Source organism: Rhinopithecus roxellana, chromosome 7, assembly GCF_007565055.1.
Source record: "Rhinopithecus roxellana isolate Shanxi Qingling chromosome 7, ASM756505v1, whole genome shotgun sequence".
In the NCBI taxonomy this organism is placed as follows: domain Eukaryota; kingdom Metazoa; phylum Chordata; class Mammalia; order Primates; family Cercopithecidae; genus Rhinopithecus; species Rhinopithecus roxellana.
The window spans coordinates 75,885,422-75,912,418 of record NC_044555.1 but is presented as its reverse complement, the minus strand read 5'-3'; the positions used below and the strand labels follow the sequence as shown (position 1 = coordinate 75,912,418).

Here is a 26,997-nt window from a genome sequence, read left to right as displayed (position 1 = left end):
TTTGGCTGTGGCATTATCCAGAAGTATGGAGTTTATTATAGCTATGTTCAAGGAAAAGGTAAGGTGAAGGAAGATCAGAAGGGATATATAGTAAGGAAATTCCCAAGTTACTAAACTATTTGTGGATGTTTTCCTGCATCTTATACAAATGAGAATTGGTAGGAAAACAGAGGGCTAAGAGTTAGAGAAAATACATTTGGGGAGGAGGGGTGGATTGTGCCTCTTTTTGCTCTGCTGAATCTCCAAATATACACACACACTCAAACCCTTCTATGAGTCCTAAATTACATTCTTGCTTCAAGCTGGCTTTTTCAAATCTGGCAGTCCACTGGCAAAAATGTTTGCAGGTAGAAAAAAAAAAGAGGCAACAGAAAATTCACAAGACCAAATATATGTGAGTGTGTGTGTGTGTGTATATCTTTAGACATATATATATATTTAATTCACTGATGTGTACTTGAAAATACTATGCACCCAAGATGGAAATCATATAAGGTGAATTTTCACAATTGACAAAATACTTTTAACTTTTTTTCAACTGTGACAATACCATGAATACTTTTTAACTCAAAAGATGGAGAAAGTATTCAGTAAGATTCAAAGACAGGCTTCAGGAGCCTGTGACTACCTTGAAACGCTATGCAAATGTTTGTGGTTTGGTATGTATATGCATTTGTGAATTTCTTTCTACAGAAAGGTTTTATTAGATTCTCAAAGAGGTGAGACCAAAAAAAAGAGTAAGGGACTGCTTTTGAGAGTCTGGTAAAGTATAAGTTGCCTCAAGATCAAAGGAACTAACCCTTTGACTTGCAAATCAACTGAAAGAAGAGTGGGGTGGTGGCTTTGGAGTCCTCTGTAAGTGGAGGAGGCCCAGCCCTCTCCCAGGGACCACTGAAGGAATTCAACAGAGTTGGGAAGCTTCTTGACAGCCTGGTCACCAGGGGTTTGGAAAAAGGTACTATTGGAGTGGAGATTGATGGATGGGAAAAGGAGAGAGGGGAATTGGACCTGATACCAAAAAGATGTTTTCAGCCGTCAACCAGCTGCAAAACAAAATGGGCTTCCTTTTCCTACATATTCTTCCAAGCATTATAAATCCTCGGTCTGCTCCCCAACCCACATCCTACAGGATGCAGCCAGAGCAACAGCCCCACTCCACTCTGGAACCAGTCATCCTAGGGATGCAGCTGGTCAAAAATCCCTGTGGACGCTTTCCCAAGATCTGCACCAGACCCTGAGCTGCCCAGGTGTTGCTGCTCCAGAGTTCTCTTAGGAATATGTCTCCTACATCAGTTAGTTACAGCCACACTAATACAGAATCACAAACGATCCTGATGATCATTTCTTAGCTTCCCTGTTGGAGGTTGGTTGGTGTTGGCTGATCTCTGCTTGGTTCACTACTGCACTGGCTGGGCGTTGGCTGTGTGGTAAAGCTGTTCCCTGTCTCATCCTGTTGGGATGAACAGAGTATCCTAGGAATATTTTCTCCAGAGCAGTGGCAGACACAAAGCATCAACAGAAACCCTCAAGGCTTTGTCATGCCTACTCTTGCAACTAGCACATTGTCATTTCAGCCTCATCCTATTGACCAAAGTAAGTCACTTGACCAAATTCAAAGCTGTGTGACAGGGAAATATATTGCACCTCTTTAGAAGGAGCACCTGCAAAGTCATTTGGGCCTGGATATATAGGGCAGGGAGAATTTTGGAGACAAAAATGCAATCTGCCACATCTATATTAGTGAAGTCAGTTTTTCATACATGGCTATCAGAACAAAGCACTTCACTTACCAACTCTATTCAAATAAATTGAAATTATTCAACTTAAAATTATGCAAGCATTGCTCCCCTTGTGCCAAAGAACTGCACCGTGTCTGATTGGCTTTGCAGGTCTGTGTAACTCGGCTGATAGCTGGATGATAGTACCCAACATCAAGCAGAACCACTACACCGTGCACGGTCTGCAGAGCGGCACCAAGTACATCTTCATGGTCAAGGCCATCAACCAGGCGGGCAGCCGCAGCAGTGAGCCTGGGAAGTTGAAGACAAACAGTAAGTGCTGTGAACTCAACAGAGCTGTCATGTCTTATCTGCTCTTCTTTCAGCTGACTCTGTCCCCCTTTCTTTTCTTTTTCTCTCTCTTGGGTATCATTGACAGCCCCCCAAAATAAGTAAAAAGCTTGTGTGGAATAATGGAATTTGCATCAGATACCTCTAGGTTCCAAAACTGATTTCTATTCCTTCACAGCCATGAGACCATTACTCTCTCTGCACTTGAGTCTTCTCATTTTTTTTTTAAATTATACTTTAAGTTCTAGGGTACATGTGCACAATGTGCAGGTTTGTTCCATATGTATACATGTGCCATGTTAGTGTGCTGCACCCATTAACTCGTCATTTACATTAGGTATATCGCCTAATGCTATCCCTCTCCCCTACCCCCTACGCACAATAGGACCCAGTGTGTGATGATCCCTTTCCTGTGTCCAAGTGATCTCATTGTTCAGTTCCCACTTATGAGTGAGAACATGTGGTATTTGGTTTTCTGTTCTTCTGATAGTTTGCTGAGAATGATGGTTTCCAGCTGCATCCATGTCCCTACAAAGGACACGAACTCATCCTTTTTTATGGCCTCATCGTATTCCATGGTGTATATGTGCCACATTTTCTTAATCCAGTCTGTCACTGATGGACATTTGGGTTGATTCCAAGTCTTTGCTATTGTGAATAGTGCTGCAGTAAACATACATGTGCATGTGTCTTTATAGCGGCATGACTTATAATCCTTTGGGTATATCCCCAGTAATGGGATGGCTGGGTCAAATGGTATTTCTAGTTCTAGATCCTTGAGGAATCGCCACACTGTTTTCCACAATGGTTGAACTAGTTTACAGTCCCACTAACAGTATAAAAGTGTTCCTATTTCTCCACATCCTCTCCAGCACCTGTTGTTTCCTGATTTTTTAATGATTGCTATTCTAACTGGTGTGAGATGGTATCTCATTGTGGTTTTGATTTGCATTTCTCTGATGGCAAGTGATGATGAGCATTTTTTCATGTGTCTGTTGGCTGTATGAATGTCTTCTTTTGAGAGGTATCTGTTCATATCCTTTGCCCACTTTTTGATGGGGTTGTTTGTGTTTTTTTTTTTTTTTTTTTTTTTATACTTTAAGTTCTAGGGTACATGTGCATAACGTGCAGGTTTGTTACATATGTATATTTGTGCCATGTTGGTGTGCTGCACCCATCAACTCGTCAGCACCCCTCAATTCATCATTTATATCATGTATAACTCCCCAATGCAATCCCTTCCCCCTCCCCCCTCCCCATGATAGGCCCCAGTGTGTGATGTTCCCCTTCCCGAGTCCAAGTGATCTCATTGTTCAGTTCCCACCTATGAGTGAGAACATGCGGTGTTTGGTTTTCTCTTCTTGTGATAGTTTGCTAAGAATGATGGTTTCCAGCTGCATCCATGTCCCTACAAAGGACGCAAACTCATCCTTTTTTATGGCTGCATAGTATTCCATGGTGTATATGTGCCACATTTTCTTAATCCAGTCTGTCACAGATGGACATTTGGGTTGATTCCAAGTCTTTGCTATTGTGAATAGTGCTGCAATAAACATACGTGTGCATGTGTCTTTGTAGTAGAATAATTTATAATCCTTTGGGTATATACCCAGTAGTGGGATGGCTGGGTCATATGGTACATCTAGTTCTAGATCCTTGAGGAATTGCCATACTGTTTTCCATAATGGTTGAACTAGTTTACAATCCCACCAACAGTGTAAAAGTGTTCCTATTTCTCCACATCCTATCCAACAACTGTTGTTTCCTGATTTTTTAATGATTGCCATTCTAACTGGTGTGAGATGGTATCTCATTGTGGTTTTGATTTGCATTTCTCTGATGGCAAGTGATGATGAGCATTTTTTCATGTGTCTGTTGGCTGTATGAATGTCTTCTTTTGAGAAATGTCTGTTCATATCCTTTCCCCACTTTTTGATGGGGTTGTTTTTTTCTTGTATATTTGTTTGAGTTCTTTGTAGATTCTGGATATTAGCCCTTTGTCAGATGAGTAGATTGCAAAAATTTTCTCCCATTCTGTAGGTTGCCTGTTCACTCTGATGGTAGTTTCTTTTGCTGTGCAGAAGTTTAATTAGATCCCATTTGTCAATTTTTGCTTTTGCTGCCGTTGCTTTTGGTGTTTTAGACATGAAGTCTTTGCCCATGCCTATGTCCTGAATGGTACTACCTAGATTTTCTTCTAGGGTTTTTATGGTATTAGGTCTAACATTTAAGTCTCTAATCCATCTTGAATTAATCTTCGTATAAGGAGTAAGGAAAGGATCCAGTTTCAGCTTTCTACTTATGGCTAGCCAATTTTCCCAGCACCATTTATTAAATAGGGAATCCTTTCCCCATTTCTTGTTTCTCTCAGGTTTGTCAAAGATCAGATGGCTGTAGATGTGTGGTATTATTTCTGAGGACTCTGTTCTGTTCCATTGGTCTATATCTCTGTTTTGGTACCAGTACCATGCTGTTTTGGTTACTGTAGCCTTGTAGTATAGTTTGAAGTCAGGTAGCGTGACGCCTCCAGCTTTGTCCTTTTGACTTAGGATTGTCTTGGCAATGCGAGCTCTTTTTTGGTTCCATATGAACTTTAAAGCAGGTTTTTCCAATTCTGTGAAGAAACTCATTGGTAGCTTGATGGGGATGGCATTGGATCTATAAATAACCTTTGGCAGTATGGCCATTTTCACGATATTGATTCTTCCTATCCATGAGCATGGTATGTTCTTCCATTTGTTAGTGTCCTCTTTGATTTCACTGAGCAGTGGTTTGTAGTTCTCCTTGAAGAGGTCCTTTACATCCCTTGTAAGTTGGATTCCTAGGTATTTTATTCTCTTTGAAGCAATTGTGAATGGAAGTTCATTCCTGATTTGGCTCTCTGTTTGTCTGTTATTGGTGTATAGGAATGCTTGTGATTTTTGCACATTAATTTTGTATCTTGAGACTTTGCTGAAGTTGCTTATCAGCTTAAGGAGATTTTGGGCTGAGACAATGGGGTTTTCTAAATATACAATCATGTCATCTGCAAACAGGGACAATTTGACTTCTTCTTTTCCTAACTGAATAGCCTTGATTTCTTTCTCTTGCCTGATTGCCCTAGCCAGAACTTCCAACACTATGTTGAATAGGAGTGGTGAGAGAGGGCATCCCTGTCTTGTACCAGTTTTCAAAGGGAATTTTTTCCAGTTTTTGCCCATTCAGTATGATATTAGCTGTGGGTTTTTCATGAATACCTCTTATTATTTTGAGGTACGTTCCATCAATACCGAATTTATTGAGCGTTTTTAGCATGAAGGGCTGTTGAATTTTGTCAAAGGCCTTTTCTGCATCTATTGAGATAATCATGTGGTTCTTGACTTTGGTTCAGTTTATATGCTGGATTATGTTTATTGATTTGCGAATGTTGAACCAGCCTTGCATCCCAGGGATGAAGCCCACTTGATCATGGTGGATAAGCTTTTTGATGTGCTGCTGAATCCGGTTTGCCAGTATTTTATTGAGGATTTTTGCATTGATGTTCATCAGGGATATTGGTCTAAAATTTTCTTTTTTTGTTGTGTCTCTGCCAGGCTTTGGTATCAGGATGATGTTGGCCTCATAAAATGAGTTAGGGAGGATTCCCTCTTTTTCTATTGATTGGAATAGTTTCAGAAGGAATGGTACCAGCTCCTCGTTGTACCTCCGGTAGAATTCAGCTGTGAATCCATCTGGTCCGGGACTTTTTGTGGTGGGTAGGCTATTAATTGTTGCCTCAATTTCAGAGCCTGCTATTGGTCTATTCAGGGATTCAACTTCTTCCTGGTTTAGTCTTGGGAGAGTGTAAGTGTCCAGGAAATTATCCATTTCTTCTAGATTTTCTAGTTGATTTGCGTAGAGGTGTTTATAGTATTCTCTGATGGTAGTTTGTATTTCTGTGGGGTCGGTGGTGATATCCCCTTTATCATTTTTTATTGCATCTATTTGATTCTTCTCTCTTTTCTTCTTTATTAGTCTTGCTAGCGGTCTGTCAATTTTGTTGATCTTTTCAAAAAACCAACTCCTGGATTCATTGATTTTTTGAAGGGTTTTTTGTGTCTCTATCTCCTTCAGCTCTGCTCTGATCTTAGTCATTTCTTGCCTTCTGCTAGCTTTTGAATGTGTTTGCTCTTGCTTCTCTAGTTCTTTTAATTGTGATGTTAGGGTGTCAATTTTAGATCTTTCCTGCTTTCTCTTGTGGGCATTTAGTGCTATAAATTTCCCTCTACACACTGCTTTAAATGTGTCCCAGAGATTCTGGTATGTTGTATCTTTGTTCTCATTGGTTTCAAAGAACATCTTTATTTCTGCCTTCATTTCATTATGTACCCAGTAATCATTCAGGAGTAGGTTGTTCAGTTTCCATGTAGTTGAGCGGTTTTGATTGAGTTTCTTAGTCCTGAGTTCTAGTTTGATTGCACTGTGGTCTGAGAGACAGTTTGTTATAATTTCTGTTCTTTTACATTTGCTGAGGAGTGCTTTACTTCCAACTATGTGGTCAATGTTGGAATAAGTGCGATGTGGTGCTGAGAAGAATGTATATTCTGTTGATTTGGGGTGGAGAGTTCTGTAGATGTTTATTAGGTCTGCTTGGTGCAGAGTTGAGTTCAATTCCTGGATATCTTTGTTAACTTTCTGTCTCGTTGATCTGTCTAATGTTGACAGTGGAGTGTTGAAGTCTCCCATTATTATTGTATGGGAGTCTAAGTCTCTTTGTAAGTCTCTAAGGACTTGCTTTATGAATCTGGGTGCTCCTGTATTGGGTGCATATATATTTAGGATAGTTAGCTCTTCCTGTTGAATTGATCCCTTTACCATTATGTAATGGCCTTCCTTGTCTCTTTTGATCTTTGATGGTTTAAAGTCTGTTTTATCAGAGACTAGGATTGCAACCCCTGCTTTTTTTTGTTCTCCATTTGCTTGGTAGATCTTCCTCCATCCCTTTATTTTGAGCCTATGTATGTCTCTGCATGTGAGATGGGTCTCCTGAATACAGCACACTGATGGGTCTTGACTCTTTATCCAGTTTGCCAGTCTGTGTCTTTTAATTGGAGCATTTAGTCCATTTTCATTTAAGGTTAATATTGTTATGTGTGAACTTGATCCTGCCATTATGATATTAAGTGGTTATTTTGCTCGTTAGTTGATGCAGTTTCTTCCTAGCCTCGATGGTCTTTACATTTTGGCATGTTTTTGCAATGGCTGGTACCAGTTGTCCTTTCCATGTTTAGGGCTTCCTTCAGGGTCTCTTGTAAGGCAGGCCTGGTGGTGACAAAATCTCTAAGCATTTGCTTATCTGTAAAGGATTTTATTTCTCCTTCACTGATGAAACTTAGTTTGGCTGGATATGAAATTCTGGGTTTAAAATTCTTTTCTTTAAGAATGTTGAATATTGGCCCCTACTCTCTTCTGGCTTGTAGAGTTTCTGCCGAGAGATCTGCTGTTAGTCTGATGGGCTTCCCTTTGTGGGTAACCCGACCTTTCTCTCTGGCTGCCCTTAAGATTTTTTCCTTCATTTCAACTTTGGTGAATCTGGCAATTATGTGTCTTGGAGTTGCTCTTCTGGAGGAGTATCTTTGTGGCGTTCTCTGTATTTCCTGAATTTGAATGTTGGCCTGCCCTACTAGGTTGGGGAAGTTCTCCTGGATGATATCCTGCAGAGTGTTTTCCAACTTGGTTCCATTTTCCCCCTCACTTTCAGGCACCCCAATCAGACGTAGATTTGGTCTTTTTACATAATCCCATACTTCTTGCAGGCTTTGTTCATTTCTTTTTCTTCTTTTTTCTTTTGGTTTCTCTTGTCACTTCATTTCATTCATTTGATCCTCAATCGCTGATACTCTTTCTTCCAGTTGATCGAGTCGGTTACTGAAGCTTGTGCATTTGTCACGTATTTCTCGTGTCATGGTTTTCATCTCTGTCATTTCGTGTATGACCTTCTCTGCATTAATTAGTCTAGCTGTCAATTCTTCCACTCTTTTTTCAAGATTTTTAGTTTCTTTGCGCTGGGTACGTAATTCCTCCTTTAGCTCTGAGAAGTTTCATGGACTGAAGCCTTCTTCTCTCATCTCGTCAAAGTCATTCTCTGACCAGCTTCGATCCGTTGCTGGCGATGGGCTGTGCTCCTTTGCAGGGGGAGATGCGCTCTTATTTTTTGAATTTCCAGGTTTTCTGCCCTGCTTTTTCCCCATCTTTGTGGTTTTATCTGTCTCTGGTCTTTGATGATGGTGACGTACTGATGGGGTTTTGGTATAGGTGTCCTTCCTGTTTGATAGTTTTCCTTCTGACAGTCAGGACCCTCAGCTATAGGTCTGTTGGAGATTGCTTGAGGTCCACTCCAGACCCTGTTTGCCTGGGTATCAGCAGCAGAGGTTGCAGAAGATAGAATACTGCTGAACAGCGAGTGTACCTGTCTGATTCTTACTTTGGAAGCTTCCTCTCAGGGGTGTACTCCACCCTGTGAGGTGTGGGGTGTCAGACTGCCCCTAGTGGGGGATGTCTCCCAGTTAGGCTACTCAGGGGTCAGTGACCCACTTGAGCAGGCAGTCTGTCCGTTCTCAGATCTCAACCTCCGTGTTGGGAGATCCACTGCTCTCTTCAAAGCTGTCAGACAGAGTTGTTCGTGTCTGCTCAGGCCTCTGCTGCTTCCCCTGTTGTTTTTTTAGCTGAGCCCTGCCCCCAGAGGTGGAGTCTATAGAGACAGGCAGGTTTCCTTGAGCTGCTGTGAGCTCCACCCAGTTCGAGCTTCCCAGCGGCTTTGTTTACCTACTTAAGCCTCAGAAATGGCGGGCGCCCCTCCCCCAGCCTCACTGCTGCCTTGCGGTTAGATCGCCACAGACTGCTGTGTTAACAATGAGGGAGGCTCCGTGGGCGTGGGACCCTCCCGGCCAGGTGAGGGATATATTCTTCTGGTGTGCCCGTTTGCTTAAAGCGCAGTATTGGGGTGGGAGTTACCCAATTTTCCAGGTGTTGTGTGTCTCAGTTCCCCTGGCTAGGAAAAGGGATTCCCTTCCCCCTTGCGCTTCCAGGTGAGGCGATGCCTCGCCCTGCTTCAGCTCTCGTTGGTCAGGCTGCAGCAGCTGACCAGCACTGATTGTCCAGCACTCCCTAGTGAGATGACCCCAGTACCTCAGTTAAAAATGCAGAAATCACCAGTCTTCTGTGTCGCTCACGATGGGAGTTGGAGACTGGAGCTGTTCATATTCGGCCATCTTGCTCCGCCACCTGTTTGTGTTTTTCTTGTAAATTTGATTGAGTTCTTTATAGGTTCTGGATATTAGCCCTTTGTCAGATGAGTAGATTGCAAAAATGTTCTCCCATTCTGTAGGTTGCCTGTTCACTCTGATGGTAGTTTCTTTTGCTGTGCAGAAGCTCTTTAGTTAGATCCCATTTGTCATGGGATCTTGATCTGGTGGATAAGCTTTTGATGTACTGCTGGATTCGGTTTGCCAGTATTTTACTGAGGATTTTTGCATCAATGTTCATCAGGGATATTAGTCTAAAATTCTCCTTTTTTGTTGTATCTCTGTCAGGCTTTGGTATCAGGATGATGTTGGCCTTCTAAAATGAGTTAGGGAGGATTCCCTCTTTTTCTATTGATTGGAATAGTTTCAGAAGGAATAGTACCAGCTCCTCCTTGTACCTCTGGTAGAAGTTGGCTATGAATCTGTCTGGTCCTGGACTTTTTTTGGTTGGTAGGCTATTAATTATTGTCTCAATTTCAGAGCCTGCTATTGGTCTATTCAGGGATTCAACTTCTTCCTGGTTTAGTCTTGGGAGAGTGTAAGTGTCCAGGAAATTATCCATTTCTTCTAGGTTTTCTAGTTTATTTGCGTAGAGGTGTTTATAATATTCTCTGATGGTAGTTTGTATTTCTGTGGGGTTGGGGGTGATATCCACTTTATCATTTTTTATTGCATCTGTTTGATTCTTCTCTCTTTTCTTCTTTATTAGTCTTGCTAGCAGTCTATCAATTTTGTCAATCTTTTCAAAAAACCAGCTCCTGGATTCACTGATTTTTTGAAGGGTTTTTTGTGTCTCTATCTCCTTCAGTTCTGCTCTGATCTTAGTTATTTCTTGCCTTCTGCTAGCTTTTGAATGTGTTTGCTCTTGCTTCTCTAGTTCTTTTAATTGTGATGTTAGGGTGTCAATTTTAGATCTTTCCTGCTTTCTCTTGTGGGCAGTTAGTGCTTTAAATTTCCCTCTACACACTGCTTTAAATGTGTCCCAGAGATTCTGGTATGTTGTATCTTTGTTCTCATTGGTTTCAAAGAACATCTTTATTTCTGCCTTCATTTCATTATGTACCCAGTAATCATTCAGGAGTAGGTTGTTCAGTTTCCATGTAGTTGAGCGGTTTTGATTGAGTTTCTTAGTCCTGAGTTCTAGTTTGATTGCACTGTGGTCTGAGAGACAGTTTGTTATAATTTCTGTTCTTTTACATTTGCTGAGGAGTGCTTTACTTCCAACTATGTGGTCAATGTTGGAATAAGTGCGATGTGGTGCTGAGAAGAATGTATATTCTGTTGATTTGGGGTGGAGAGTTCTGTAGATGTTTATTAGGTCTGCTTGGTGCAGAGTTGAGTTCAATTCCTGGATATCTTTGTTGACTTTCTGTCTCGTTGATCTGTCTAATGTTGATAGTGGAGTGTTAAAGTCTCCCATTATTATTGTATGGGAGTCTAAGTCTCTTTGTAAGTCTCTAAGGACTTGCTTTATGAATCTGCATGCTCCTGTATTGGGTGCATATATATTTAGGATAGTTAGCTCTTTCTGATGAATTGATCCCTTTACCATTATGTAATGGCCTTCTTTGTCTCTTTTGATCTTTGATGGTTTAAAGTCTGTTTTATCAGAGACTAGGATTGCAACCCCTGCTTTTTTTTTGTTTTCCATTTGCTTGGTAGATCTTCCTCCATCCCTTTATTTTGAGCCTATGTGTGTCTCTGCATGAGATGGGTCTCCTGAATACAGCAAACTGATGGGTCTTGACTCTATCCAATTTGCCAGTCTGTGTCTTTTAATTGGAGCATTTAGCCCATTTACATTTAAGGTTAATATTGTTATGTGTGAACTTGATCCTGTCATTATGATATTAGCTGGTTATTTTGCTCGCTAGTTGATGCAGTTTCTTCCTAGCCTTGATGGTCTTTACATTGCATGTTTTTGTAATGAAAAACATTGCATGTTTTTGCAATGGCTGGTACCTCTTGTTCCTTTCCATGTTTAGTGCTTCCTTCAGGATCTCTTGTAGGGCAGGCCTGGTGATGACAAAATCTCTAAGCATTTGCTTGTCTGTAAAGGATTTTATTTCTCCTTCACTTATGAAACTTAGTTTGGCTGTATATGAAATTCTGGGTTTAAAATTCTTTTCTTTAAGAATGTTGAATATTGGCCCCCACTCTCTTCTGGCTTGTAGAGTTTCTGCCAAGAGATCTGCTCTTAATCTGATGGGCTTCCCTTTGTGTGTAACCCGACCTTTCTCTCTGGCTGCCCTTAACATTTTTTCCTTCATTTCAACTTTGGTGAATCCGACAATTATGTGTCTTGGAGTTGCTCTTCTCGAGGAGTATCTTTGTGGTGTTCTCTGTATTTCCTGAATTTGAATGTTGGCCTGCCTTACTAGGTTGGGGAAGTTCTCCTGGATGATATCCTGCAGAGTGTTTTCCAACTTGGTTCCATTTTCCCCATCATTTTCAGGCACACCAATCAGACGTAGATTTGGTCTTTTCACATAATCCCATATTTCTTGGAGGCTTTGTTCATTTCTTTTTACTCTTTTTTCTCTACACTTCTCTTCTCACTTCATTTCATTCGTTTGACTTTTAATCGCTGATACTCTTTCTTCCAATTGATCGAGTCGGTTACTGATGCTTGTGCATCTTTCATGTAGTTCTTGTGTCATGGTTTTCATCTCTGTCAGTTCTTTTATGGCTTTCTCTGCATTGATTATTCTAGTTATCCATTCATCCATTCTTTTTTCAAGGTTTTAGTTTCTTTGCGCTGGTTACATAGTTCCTCCTGTAGCTCTGAGAAGTTTGATTAACTGAAGCCTTCTTCTCTCAACTCGTCAAAGTCATTCTCTGTCCAGCTTTGCTCCGTTGCTGGTGATGAGCTGCGTTCCTTTGGAGGGGGAGATGCGCTGTGATTTTTTGGATTTCCAGCTTTTCTGCACTGCTTTTTCCCCATCTTTGTGGTTTTATCTGCCTTTGGTCTTTGATGATGGTGACGTACTGATGGGATTTTGCTGTGGGTGTTCTTTCTGTTTGTTAGTTTTCCTTCTAACAGTCAGGACCCTCAGCTGTAGGTCTGTTGGAGTTTGCTTGAGGTCCACTCCCAGCCCTGTTTGCCTGGATATCAGCAGCAGAGGCTGCAGAAGATAGAATATTGCTGAACAGCAAGTGTTGCTATCTGATTCTCACTCTGGAAGCTTCGTCTCAGGGGTGTACCCCACCATGTGAGGTGTGAAGTGTCAGTCTGCACCTAATGCGGGATGTCTCCTAGTTAGGCCACTCAGGGGTCAGGGACCCACTTGAGCAGGCAGTCTGTCCGTTCTCAGATCGCAACCTCCATGCTGGGAGATCCACTGCTTTCTTCAAAGCTGTCAGACAGGGGCATTTACCTCTGCTGAGGTTTCTGCTGCTTTCTGTTTAGCTATGCCCTGTCCGCAGAGGAGGAGTCTACAGAGGCAGGTGGGCCTCTTTGAGCTGTGGTGGGCTCCACCCAATTCGAGCTTCCTGGTGGCTTTGTTTACCTACCTAAGCCTCTGCAATGGTGGGCACCCCTCCCGCAGCCTCGCTGCCACCTTGCAGTTAGATCTCAGACTGCTGTGCTAGCAATGAGGGAGGCTCCGTGGGCATGGGACCCTCTGGGCCAGGTGTGGGATATAATCTCCTGGTGTGCCATTTGCTAAGACCCTTGGTAAAGCGCAGTATCAGGGTGGGAGTTACCCGATTTTCCAGGTGTTGTGTGTCTCAGTTTCCCTTGGCTAGGAAAAGGGATTCCCGTCCCCCTTGCACTTCCCAGGTGATGCGATGCCTTGCCCTGCTTCAGCTCTCGCTTGTTGTCCTGCACCAGCTGACCAGCACCAACTCTCCAACATGCCCCAGTGAGATGAACCTGGTACCTCAGGTGAAAATGCAGAAATCACCCGTCTGCTGTGTTGCTCACGCCGGGAGCTGGAGGCTGGAGCTGTTCCTATTTGGCCATCTTGGGCGCGCCCCCTGAGTCTTCTCATTTTTAAAATAAATATTCCTGGAGGCATTCTTGTGAGAAGTGGAAGATGTATATATAAGACCTGACACACAGTAGGGACTCTGAACATGGTGGATAGTGTTATTTTTCATAGCAGAATAGCTAACTAATCACTCTTCAGAAATTCTTTCTTTTATTCTACAAAACAGTCTGAGTCTGTGGTTCTCAATCCGGGACACTTCTTCCTTCCCCTCCACCCCACCCTACCAGGACATTTAGTAATATCTGGAAGAGGTTTTTAGTTGTCACATCTGGAGTGGACGCTACTGGCATGTAGTGAGTAGAGGCCAGGGATGATGGGAAACATCCCCAATACACAGGACAGTGCCCATCACGGAGAATGATCTGGCCTATATGTGTGTTTCATGATACTGTCATCTCCCTCTGTCTCTGTCCACATGTGTTTTGTTTTATCCTGTCTTCTTTCTTTATATCCTTTTGATCTAAGAATATTATGTTACGTAACATGGTGTTTATTTGCATAAGACCCCCCCAAGAGAAAGCAAATTGGAGTGTGTTGGTGGGGAACCCTCATTTAACCTATATTCTTGTTTCTCAGTGTAAGTGTTGTATCCTAGAGGAATGTGTTGGATCCTAGAGGAAGAGCAAGGGATTTAAAGAGAGCACTGAATTAAGAATGGGAAGACTGGCTTTCCCACTTGGTACCCATATAGCTATGTGGCTAGTTTCTTCATATTTTTAAATAGACTTTTTATTTTGGAATAACTGTAGATTTATAGGAAATCCATAGATAATACAGACAGTTCTGTATACCCTTAACCCAGTTTGCCCAAATGTTAATATCTTATGTAACCTTGGTACAGTTGTCATAACTAAGAAATTAACATTGATGCATTACTCATAACTAAACTACAGACTTTATTCAGATTTTACCAGCTTTCCACTAATGTGCTTTTCCTATTCCAGGACCCAGTCCAGGATCCCACAATGCATTTAGTGTTCCTTCACTTTTAAAATGGGAATATTTTAACAACTTGAGGGTTGTTATGAGTTGTCAAAAAGACCATCTCAAAGTAATTCTAAGTACATAAGAAAATATAACATGATGATATGTTTCTTTACAGTCATACAACAAATGGCACAATACCTGTGCACACTTAGATCAGCAGTATTTGATTTGCATTTGAACATGTAAATATTTGTTCCTTCAAAAGATATGTTTGAGCATCGAGTGTGTTTGGGATGCTATGCAAGATGCCAAGGATATTATGAATATCTTCAACTCCCTAAGGTGTGCTTCTCTCAAAAAGGTTATAGACTATTGAGGAATAAAGCACATTAATCCTAATTAACATTCAGTTTGTGAAGTCTCTGACTGGAGTAACCATGAGAGGTTCTAAGTTGACAATGCCAGGGTGCCCCAGCACAAACTTGAGAGGCTTTCCAAGGTAGGTTATGAGCAGGAGAGGTGAGGACACAGTGTTCCATGCAGAAGGAACAGCATGTGCAAAAGCCCAGAGACAAGGAGAATATATTTATGGAACAGAAAATTGATCAGTGTGGTTAAAGTGTGTCTTAGGTTGGGAGGATAGGTGAGCCAGGAAGCTGGAGACAAGAACAGATTGCAAAACCCTCCTGGGCCACACCAGGGAGTTTCTTTGTATACCAATGATTGGTGAAGGAGAGACTGAAGAGTTTAAATAAAACAGGCAGGATGAAAATTTCCATGAAATAAAGCGCTCTTGCACTATGATGTGGTGAGTGGATTACAAGGAAGGAAGACTGGCTGCTGGGTACAGTATCAAAAGATTATTGGAAGAGTTGTCCATATAAGTAAACAATGGCCTGAATAAGAGTCGTGTCCCATACAAATATTATAATGAATTGAATTATTTAGTAAAGTAAGCTATTAATCTCTTTCCTGAACTAATTTGTCTTCACTGAAGCAAAAGCCTTGAATTTGGGCAGAGTAGGTAGTGGTTTATTTGGGAAACACATCTGAGGCACGGGCAGAATTTGCTCACCAAGATTACATGATTCTGCTCCACACGAGTGGGTGAGGGTGTGAGCCAAGGCGGGCAGGATGTTTGAGGCAGTATCTCACCACAAGTCTGGTCTTTCCAATGGCTCTGACATTCTGATATATCTCACTGGAAGGAGGCCGAGCAGAACTTAACCTTCATTGTAAATGATGGGCGCCACCTGCTCTGCCCATTAGTATCCTATCATTTTTAATCCATATTCTACCTTCCACCTTTAAAAATTGAAATATTTTAAGCAAAACTGTCTTCATACTCTTCTTGTCTTAGTTCATAGTTTATTTCTGATAGTTGCTGACATGATCATTCCTAAGGACTTTTTTTTACAAGTCAAAATTTAAACTACACATGTAATCCAATAGATCTTATGGCCTCTGAGAATGTCCAATCCCTGCTCAGCACTTGAGAGTTTTCTCTGCTCTCCCTTTAAAGCTTTTCTTTTCATTTTTATTGTTTTTGTTTGTTTGTTTGTTTTTGGTTTTTTGTTTGTTTTTGGTTTTTTGTTTTTTTTTGAGATGGTGTCTCGCTCTGTTGCCCAGGCTGGAGCACAGTGGCACAATCTTGGCTCACTGCAACCTCCGCCTCCCGGGTTCAAGTGATACTCGTGCCTCAGCCTCCCGAGTAGCTGAAATTACAGGTGTCCACCACCACACCCAGCTAATTTTTATATTTTTAGTAGAGATGGGGTTTTACCATGTTGGTCAAGCTGGTCTTGGAACTCCTGACCTCAAGTGATCCACCTGCCTTGACCTCTCAAAGTGCAGGGATTATAGGCATGAGCCACCAGCCCAGCCTAAGCTTTTCTTTGATATGTACAGAAATAGATTTCTAAAACAAAAGCCAGCAAACTATAGCACAACGGCCAAATCTGGCTGCCTGATTTTGTAAATAAAGTTTTATTAGCATATAGCCACACCCATTCATTTACCTATTGTTACAGACAATAGGTAAATGTCATTTACTATAGCAGAAGAGTTGAATAGTCACAAAAGAGACCACATGGCCTGGCCTGCATAGCCAAAAATATTTACTGTCAGGCCCTTTGCAGAAAAAGTATGCTGGTCCCTGACCTAAAAAGAAAGGATTAAGGCCGGGCGCGGTGGCTCAAGCCTGTAATCCCAGCACTTTGGGAGGCCGAGACGGGCGGATCACGAGGTCAGGAGATCGAGACCATCCTGGCTAACACAGTGAAACCCCGTCTCTACTAAAATTACAAAAAAAACTAGCCGGGCAAGGTGGCGGCGCCTGTAGTCCCAGCTACTCGGGAGGCTGAGGCAGGAGAATGGCGTGAACCCGGGAGGCGGAGCTTGCAGTGAGCTGAGGTCTGGCCACTGCACTCCAGCCTGGGTGACAGAGCGAGACTCCGTCTCAAAAAAAATAAAAATAAAAATAAAAAATAAAAAAAAAAAAAGAAAGGATTTTAGAGGTGCTGGTGTTGTGTTTGTATCCAAGAGGCAACTGGAAATCCTTTGACCTACCCACATGTGACAACACACACTGTCCCATACTCACTGGGTCAGTTTCTTGCCCAGCATCGTGTTTTGCCAGAGTTGAATTTACCAAACCTTTTCCTGTAATTGTTTGAGAGCTGTATACTGGACAGAAGGAAGCTGCCAACTGCAACAGTGGCTGTTGAGTTTGGACACCATGGCATTTGCATCAGGTTGTAACTCATTTCCTGCCTTTAAATGCCTTGTACCCAATGCAGTGTTGAATGACAGGCAGTACTCCAAACCAATATTGAATTGTCAAAGAAGTAACAACTATGACAAAATGTCCAGGTGTGACTCTGCCAAGATTTTTTAATACTTAAATCTTTAAGATACAAATGTGAGTAATGACATAGAGAAGGCCTTATTATATATAAATAATTTCATGAGTAGAAAACTCAGGCATTACTATCACAGTTTTACCTAATTTTGTGGCCTGAAAATTGTATTCTCATCCTAAATTCCTAAGAGTAGTGCTTTAATTTTTAATAATCTCAGAATAATATAAACCTCTAGAGTATTCTATATGTTAAGACCTAAGATCTTGACTTGTTTGGCTTCTGGTCTGAAGTCTATTGAGCATGAATGCATCTTATGCTGGATAGAACACTGCAGTGGTTGAAAATGGAGTCTTCATTCATTCCTCCTTTTTAGGATGCTATCCAGCCGGTATGTACCTGTGCTGCTTGTGTACACCTGGAATCCATGAAGCTAGCTCACACTATGTGTTCTGGCTAAGCCTTGTCCATGCTGTTGTTGAATAGTTGGCATACCACCACTGGATCCCTATCTTAGAACTGGTAGACCGAAAGCTTATGAAGGCAGGCACATGTTCTTATTCACTCCTATTGTGTACTATACTTTACACAGAGTTGCTGCTCTCTATTGTCTTTTGAATATTATGAAAACTTTGCAAGCAAATGTCTTTGAAAGTTGCATATAACGTTTAAATTACTATTAAAATATAAGATACCACTTTGTGATAGGAGGCGTGTCTCAGGGAGGGCTGACTTGTTCCTGTCTTTTAAATCTGATTTTGAAAATATGCTATTGGTTATAATAAAATAAACAATCCTCTTCCTCTTCCTTTTTTCTGTTTTGTGAACTTGTTTTCAGGCCAACCATTTAAACTGGATCCCAAATCTGCTCATCGAAAACTGAAGGTGTCCCATGACAATTTGACAGTAGAACGTGATGAATCATCATCCAAGAAGAGTCACACGCCTGAACGCTTCACCAGCCAGGGGAGCTATGGAGTAGCTGGAAATGTGTTTATTGATAGTGGCCGGCATTATTGGGAAGTGGTCATAAGTGGAAGCACATGGTAGGTAACTTATATCCATTGTCCTGCAGTTATAAAAAGGCACATCTCATTCTGTACTTAGTCAACCCATACTGAAATGCATCTTAAAGAATAAAATGCAGAAAAGTTGTATTAGTCAGCTATTGCTAGGTAATGGTGCATAACAAACACCACTAAACTCAGCAGATTGAAACAATGACCATATATTACTAATAACCACATCTGTGGGTTCTCTGTTCAAGATTATAGAGCTCTGGTCATTGGAAGAGCTATACCATGCTAACACTGCTCTTTCATGCCATAAACCATGGGTCAGCAAACCACAGCCCATGAGCCAAACCTGGCCTGCTACCTGGTTTTGTAAATAAAGTTTTATGGGAATACAGCCAGGTCCATTTTTTTACATGTAGTCTATGGCTGCCTTTCAGCCACAACAGCAGAATCAAGTAGTTAAGAGAGAATCATATGGTCTATGAAGCCAAAAATATTTACTTCCTGGTCCTTTCAAGAAAAAGTTTGCCATTCCCTACTTTAAAACATCACTCTTCATCATTATACAAAACTAATTTATGTTGCCTTGTATGTTTTATGATTCTAGACTGGACCAATTAGTGCAAATAGCTGAGGGCTGAATGGTGGGGGTGAAGCAGTGATCATAGGCTGGGAATAATTTCAAAAGGCCTGTTAGATCCAGCCCAGTAACTTTAGCCCAGTGGGTTCTCTAAGAATAAGGGCAAAGGTCAGGACACAATTACACTGGAATTAGTTAACCTCACAAAGTTAACCTTGCCTAATCCACAACCACAAACTGCACCCCTTACTTTGACCGTCTGTCTCACAAATGCCTGCTTGCTATTGATCAAAAAGGGAGCTATTTTATTTTTATTTAGTAGGCCCTCATATGGTCCAAGTATGTGCCAGGCACTGGTCTAAGCATTTTACAGATGTCAACTCATTTATTCAGGCTTACAGCCCTACAAAGGTAGGTGTTAATATTATCCACTTTACTGATGAGGTGACTGAGGTATATGCTGAAGATCACAGGGTTACAAAGCTCACAGGTGGCAGAGTCAGCAAGTCTGCAGTCAAGGGTCAGGCTCTTAACCAGCAGTCCACAAACATTATCTGTAAAGGGCCAGAGATTCAATATTTCTGGTTTTGCACACCAAATGATTTTTGTCACTAATACTCAACCCTTCTGTTGTAGTGGGAAAGCAGCCACAGACAACACCTACACAAATGGATATGGCTGCATTCCAATAAAACTTCATTTATAAAAACAGGCAGAGGGCCAGAGTTGGCCCCTGGGTAGTAGTTTGCTGTTCCCTGCTCTTAACCACCATGCTATGCTGCTATTCACAAAAGGGTGGTATATTTTTGAAATGCTGTAATTACTCTCTAGGGCTTACAATAGTGTACTTAATGAGTGATAGCTAAATCCTTGCTTTAAAAAAAAAATCAACATTCAAAATTGCATAGCCTGAAGATGGTGAGTATAACAGTGTTTCAATATAAGCATGATAAAACACTTCTTATTTATATATTTAAAAAAGTTCAATTCAAACCTATGCAAATAATGTGAGATGTCTGAATCCCTTATATTGTAGGTAGAAATTAGCCAAAAATCTAAGAAGTGAATTGTAAGCTTCCCATCTCTCCCAATAATGGTACATACTATATTGGCTGAGCGAGTAGGTTTTCCTTTGTTGTTATCCTCATTCTCTTTGCCTAGAAGATTTTTCTGTTCCAATATCCTGCCAGAGGATGGAAGACAAATCCTTCACCCCACTAGGCTCTGGGCTAGATTGGCATTTGCCATTTTTAGCTGCGATGGGACAAAATTAAAGCACAAAGGAAAACACAATGAATGCAGGTACAAAAAAGCAAATGTTTCTAGCTAATTAATATGCTGTATTAATCTGGGATAGAATCCAGGGTCTAAATGATTATTACTCTATTAATAATTATTTATGATAAATGAAACCTGATCATTATGATCTCATTGCCATTGATGAATAGTTTGCAAAATTCCATCAGACCACTTCAGTTATATAAACACAGATCAGCATTACCTTGAAAACACACTCCAGATGTCAAAACTAACTCATAAGGGGGAAAAGAAATTCTAAAATTAATTGCTACACAATTAATCTTTACAAACCTGACCGTGTCAATTTCAGAAAAATCTTCATGTAGAAAGTCACTTTACATTTCCTGGGGGGTATTAGCAAGGAAGGGGTGCCCCCTACAATTAAATGCCTGTGACATCTTGATTTGCAACAGCTAATGACATATATTTGCTTGTCAAATATAGTCCTGACTTTAAATTAATGTGTACATTATGATCTGTGCAATGGGGCATGTTAACATTGCCCTGAGAGACATAATTTTTATACTTTGAATTCTCCGTGTCTCACTGCGTAACTTAATGGAACATTACATTCTGCCTGCACCTTTCAAGCTCAATGGAAATATGTACCTAGTTTCACAGATTAATGATACTATAATGATATTTTCCTTTGCTTAATGGACTATACACTTAGTTATTTTCTTACTCTCTAATGCTAATGTGCACTTGGTGTTTTATGAAATGGTGTTAACTAAACGAGTAATAACGGGTTCATGCAAAGATTATTAGACCAGAAGGGGTGGGGGCAGCATACAACTCTGGATTTTGCTCCCAATTTTAATCTTCTGTTTCTCCTCATAAGCAGGAGAGGATGGATGGGAGGGAAGAGAGGATGCAACACTGATGACAGACAGGCCTGCACACTGGGCTTGGCAGCTTATCAATTCCATCCTCCTTTTGGATTTAATGATGGCATGTTGTATTAATTTTCTTTTTAAACACATCACTCTTAAAGTGATTGTATTTTAAGTCCAGTGTGATTTTTTTTAAAGAATGTCATTTTATTAAAGATCCATGAAATTTTTCTCTCTGCATTGGGTAAGGTACCATGTGTTAATATCCAGTTAGACTGGTTTCTGCTATAACATGTTAAAAGTTCACCTGTGAGTCATTTACTGTTTATTAAGAGTGATGAGTTTTATTTATCTTAATAACTGAAATACTATGAATATTACAGAGGCATGCTTCAGAGGGGTAAAAAGAGACTAAGAAGCTTAGAACATTGTAGAAAGCATTCTTTGGATTTTATTTTTGAGCAGCGAGAGAACATTTAGAATAACCAGAAGATCGTCTGCTCAAACACGTTCAGAATTTTTTTCAGTGTAGTAGGAAATATAATCAGAAAGGCTCTTGGCAGTGATGGACTGCACAATTTCTGGTTACGGATGGCATTGTAGAATGTAGTTCGTGTTTGTGGGTTTTGAGTCATCCTAAGTTCAAATTCTGATTCTGGTACTTATTGTTAATATGTGCCATCAGGCAATAATAATAAAATAGCAGTTACTGAATATTGCATGCCAGGTCCTGTGCCTAGGACTTAACACGTATTCTCTCCTTTACTCCTTAAAATAACACTGCAAGATGGAGACTGTCATTGTCCCTGTGGTATACATGAGAAAACTGGGGCTGAGTAATGACAAAGGACTTATCCCCACAAATGGAAATCATCTTCTGTGCTTGCCCTTGGCAAAATGCTTTCAGAATCAGAAAATGACATAGTGTTAAATTAAAAATTATAAGAAGGTCAAAAGGAGAAGTCTAGGGTTGTGCTGTCCAGTATGGTAGCTATGAGCCACATGCAGCTATTTAAATCATTTAACTTAATAAAAATTAAATAAATTTAAAGTTCAGTTCCTCAGTCTCACCAGCCACAGCTAAAGTGCCCGGTAGCCCTATGTGGCTTGTGGTTACCATATCGAGGAGAGCAGGACATTTCAATCATTGAAGAAAGTTCTTTTGGTCAGCACTGGTCTAGCGAATTCATTGTGTAGATTTTTATAAAAGTGAAAAAAAGCAGCAAAATACAAAGTTCAAATTCTCTGTAGTGTTTGAGTTGAAAACAGAAATGTGAGTAAATACGATGCTTCTTTCCACCCACTATATGTTTGTGAGGGAAGGAGATGAGGAACACAGATGTTGGGGTTCTTGCCAAGCTTTCACTTAAAGAAAACGAACAGGGACAACAAATGATCATGTTTTCATAACCCCTGAGGACCATAGAACGGATTTAATGTGCATGTGCAACATGGCTCATTGTTTTTGTTGTTGCTGTTTTGTTTCTGCAGGTATGCTATTGGTCTTGCTTATAAATCAGCCCCAAAGCATGAATGGATTGGGAAGAACTCTGCTTCCTGGGCGCTCTGCCGCTGCAACAATAACTGGGTGGTGAGACACAATAGCAAGGAAATCCCCATTGAGCCTGCTCCCCACCTCCGGCGCGTGGGCATCCTGCTGGACTATGATAACGGCTCTATCGCCTTTTATGATGCTTTGAACTCCATCCACCTCTACACCTTCGACGTCGCATTTGCGCAGCCTGTGTGCCCCACCTTCACCGTGTGGAACAAGTGTCTGACGATTATCACTGGGCTTCCTATCCCAGACCATTTGGACTGCACAGAGCAGCTACCGTGAGCGTCTGGCCACATGGAGCAGCTTTCTGGGGAACAAAAAGGTTCAGGCCACTATTTAGGGGACTGAGAAAGCACAGGCTTCATGAGTGTAATGAAATCTCACCAAAAGTGTCCAGAAATCGGCTCAGATAGGGCTCAAAACAGGAGATTCCTCTCCTTTTACTGTGTCTTGTATTAAGTACGGGCTTTAATAATTTCTTTAATTTTTTTTGTATTTAGAGGAAAATCTATAGATTATTTATAAGAGAAACATAATCGGGATTACAACTTTTAGGAATTACTTGGTTTTGCACATTAAGAGGCCCATAAGTTTATCAGCTATTTACAACCTTTATTTCATCACAATCTATGGGCTTGCAAAAAAACAAAAAAAAAAAAAAACTTTTGTAATTTTATATGTTTATTCACCTTCTCACCTAACATCTCATAATGATCCCATGATAAGTCTTCTCACCTCGATGGTGCATAACAGGAAGTGTCTGAACCTAGTAGGGGAGTAAACAGGCTTTCTTACTCTCGTTTAATATGAAGTGTTTTAATTGTGGTGTCAAAAACTTGTATCAGATCAACTAAAATGGAGAGCAAGACAGAGAATGAAAAGAATTGATTTTGGACCTTGGACCTTGCCGTGGCTAAATCTTTACCCTCTGATAGCTGATGAGATAATGTTGGAAAAAAAGGTTCTGAATCCTTTGGCCGAATTTTGCCCTGCTTCTCTCAGGGTTAAGGGTTCTGGAAGAACATTAAGGATGAGATTGCAATTGAAAATAGTCATTTTGAATCCTATTGATTATTCAAAACTTCAGGCTGATTTGTCTTTTTCAGAGTTAGGATTCTGTTTTATGGTATAAAATCTACTTTATCCTTCCTTTTAATAGTTTCTTTAGACCTGTGAAATCTCTTCACTACGTTTAATAGTTATCCTATTTCCCTCTCCTCCATATCAATTTTCCTTTTGTCTCTGGGGCTGAGTAAATAAACATGTTCTGTCACAAATAGCAGCACCACTTTAGATTGATTTTGCTCTCCAGGACATCAGCACATGGCCCTGATCACCACTACCACATCCAAACATAAGTCACTGAAAAACACTTAATATTTATGAGTTGGTAATGACAAGGGACATTGCATAAAGTACTATTTACTAGATACATGCCTCAAAAGTTATTATAAACAGACCTTTATTAAACACATCTTGAAATATGTAGAAGTCCCTCTATAGTCTAGTATAGTTTACAATAGAGTTGTAAGACCAAAAAAAAAAAAAAAAAAAAAAAAAAAAATTCAAACTCGTTATTCAGGAACCTGCTTATAAAATGTCAGCTGGGATTCTTTGCATGCCAATCTGATGCGTTGGAATGGTCCATGAATTAAGGCTTTCTTGAGCAGTTCTTGGACCAGAACTCTGGCATTGGTTCTACTTTGATGAAGGGCGTGACCTCTATAAATGGTTTCAATTGCTAAAATATTTACCTGGGATACTGGGTCAGCCATTTTGACTGAACAGACTAGTGGATTTAGACATTGTTTTAGTTATTTTGTTTTTAACCAAATCAACCAACTGCCTCCCTGAAATAAGTCAATGAACTCGTTTCAGCATCACGTGGCCAAAGCTCATGTGATTGCAAATCTGGGTTTCAAGGGAGGCCAAGCCAGCTTCCTGGGTCCTTCCATCCTCTTCCCTAGCAGACACTCTCCTTTTTCTTAACAGATAGATTCTATATATTTACTATATTATTTATACCCGGATGAATATTTTGATAGATACCTAAGACAATTTCACATCTAAAAGATGGACACCTCAATGGAAAAAAAAAAAATCTTTCTCTGGAAACCTTATGGGTTTTTCTTTTTATTACAGTATAAAAGCAATGTGTGTTTGCCTTCTCTGAATAAACTGAAAGGGTTGTCTCAGTAATTTTTACATACATTTTGGGTAACTGGATAATGGATATTTTAATGCACTTTGTACACTAACAGGTTCTAAATAAAAGGGTCTAAAACTCAGCTTCTGAGTTTTTAAAATCATGGTCTCCAGGTACCAATAAATGCTACAGTTTGCCTTATGATGTTAACATAAAACACTTAGTAGAAGGACAATATTTCCATGAAAATAATGTTTTTCAATATTAAGAAGTTACTACTCAAATTTTCACAGTAAGCCATTTAGGGTATGTTTTGGCTATTTTTATAAGGACATGAGAGATTATGTCATAATTTTGTTGTGGAAGTCTCACTCTTGGCTAACTTAAAAGCATTGTGGATAGTAGCAGTTACTAGTTCCAGGTTGTCGTATTTACAGGAAAATATGTATATGGTGAAAGGCCACCATGTTTAATTACTATAATGATGTGGAAAAGATTCCCATGTGATTTTTTTTGAAAGTCTAAAATATGTATGCTGTAAAAATTTGCTGCAGTGTAATTTTGCATTCTCTTTAAACTGATTGAGGTCACAGTATTTTATTATTTGAGGTCCTCACCACAGGACACACTGCGATACAGGGGCAAAAGAGATGGCAGTGCCAATTAAATTAATACAACAAAATCAATGCAGCACCAACCAAGACTGCCAGGTCTGGTGTCATGGGGATGCCCAGAGCCCAGGAGTTCAGAAGGGCCCTAAGCTTGATTTTAATGCTCTGCTGTTGCTGTCTTGAAATTCTTAATAATTTTTGAACAAGGAGCCTGCATTTTCACTTTGCACTGGGCCTTGCAAATTATGTAGCGAATGCTCATAAAAGAACTCAGAAATGTGGTACCTCTCTTCCTGGTGGATACAAATAAAGAAATCTGGATCCAAAGTTGAAAGTTGCTGGCGATATCATTCAAGTAGGACTCTAAATAGTGGATTAAGATGAGGGTGGGCCTGGGTGAAGATTCTTTCCAGCTTTAAAAGAAAGTGACTTCAAAAATTGACTGCAAATATTGACGATGGTTTCTGCTGGAGGAAAAGAAACAGCTTGAATACAGACAGGCTTTTTTATTACGGTACTGATATATTGACCTTAAACTTGCTGAGGAACTGAGCTAACGTCCTCCAGTGACCATGGAATTCCATCTCAGCTCCAGGAACATGCAGATACCTGCAAAGAGACACGCATATATGCTGGCATACATGTGCATTTGGTGTTGGGAAGTTGACCATCTGGTCTACCTTAATAAAATGGTAAAAAGCACACAAAGACAATGATGGGGGCAGGAGGATGTTTTTGAAAACAGCGCTTCTCAACCAGGGCTCGATTTTGCCCCCCAGGAGACATTTGGCAATGCAATGGCAACTTTTGGTTGTCGCCGCCGGGGAAGGGAAGCTACCAGCATCTAGTGCGTAGAGGTCATGGACGCCATTAAACATCCTACAGTGCAAGTGCAGCCTCCGACCACAAAGAGTTGTCTTGCTCAAATATCAACAGTGCTGCAGTGCAGAACTTGATCGGTGGTTTTCTGTTAATGCAAAACTCTCATAAAAACCTTTCACTTTTCCTGTCATTGACTATATGCTTGATACACCCAAAAAGAAAAGGGGAGGGGTACCAATTCACCTACACTGCAGTGGCTCCTTCACCTTTAAAAATATTTATAAAATAGTTACAAAAATCTGATATCTGCAAAGCAATCCAAGCCTGTGTAAATGGGAATCACTGATAAGTATCATCATCTGTATAAGCTTGGCTTAGACATGAAAAATTGATTCTCTTTATGTCACTCCTTGCACCTGGACAAATTCAATCCCCGGTACTTAAGTCACACTGCCAAGCCCTCGGCCCTGACTATTGTCTTGATTGCTGTTGCTTTCTGGTTCAAAATAAAATCATTTTTGTGGCACCAAGACCCTCTGTCTCTGCCTGTCTCTGTTGCCTTCTCATCATTTTGTGTTTTTGCAGTTATGATGTTGACAAATATTTATTCAACATCTACCATTTTTTCATACTGTTTTATGACATATAATTCATTTTCTTTTACTGTCTCTCATCCACCATTTGCCTTTCCATATTAAAAATACAATTCTTTTACAACACTCAAAATATTCTCCAGGGAATTTTTAAAACACAATAAAGCCTATATAGAAGTGGAAAACAACAAGGTTTGCTTGATTTCAAGTCTTATAGATGGGATGAGGAAGAGAAGAGCAATGATTATTTGAACAGAGGACTGGGAGTCTTTACAGTGTGATCTAGGAGAATCCTAGCAGTTGGTCCATACATAGATCCCCAACCCCATCCCATGGACCTGATGGACCTGACTTTCTCTCACTAGAGATGCAAGCCTTTGGTCTTCGTCAGTGCTATGCAAAGTGTGGTCCAGGAATCTGCAGATGCTGCA

At 40.5% G+C, this 26,997-nt stretch overlaps 1 protein-coding gene across 4 annotated transcripts in view; it reads left to right on the top strand.

Moving 5' to 3' along the window:
- MID1 (midline 1) overlaps positions 1–26,505 on the top strand; it is a 409,520-nt gene extending 383,015 nt beyond the window's left edge. For all 4 annotated transcript variants that reach the window (XM_030934192.1, XM_030934194.1, XM_030934190.1 and 1 more), the window contains exons 8-10: positions 1,890–2,051; positions 17,947–18,154; positions 22,328–26,505. In XM_030934192.1, coding sequence (XP_030790052.1) covers positions 1,890–2,051; positions 17,947–18,154; positions 22,328–22,676 — 719 coding nt within the window. In that variant the 3' untranslated portion in view covers positions 22,677–26,505. The remainder of the gene's footprint in view (positions 1–1,889; positions 2,052–17,946; positions 18,155–22,327) is intronic.
- Positions 26,506–26,997: the final 492 nt, after the last annotated feature.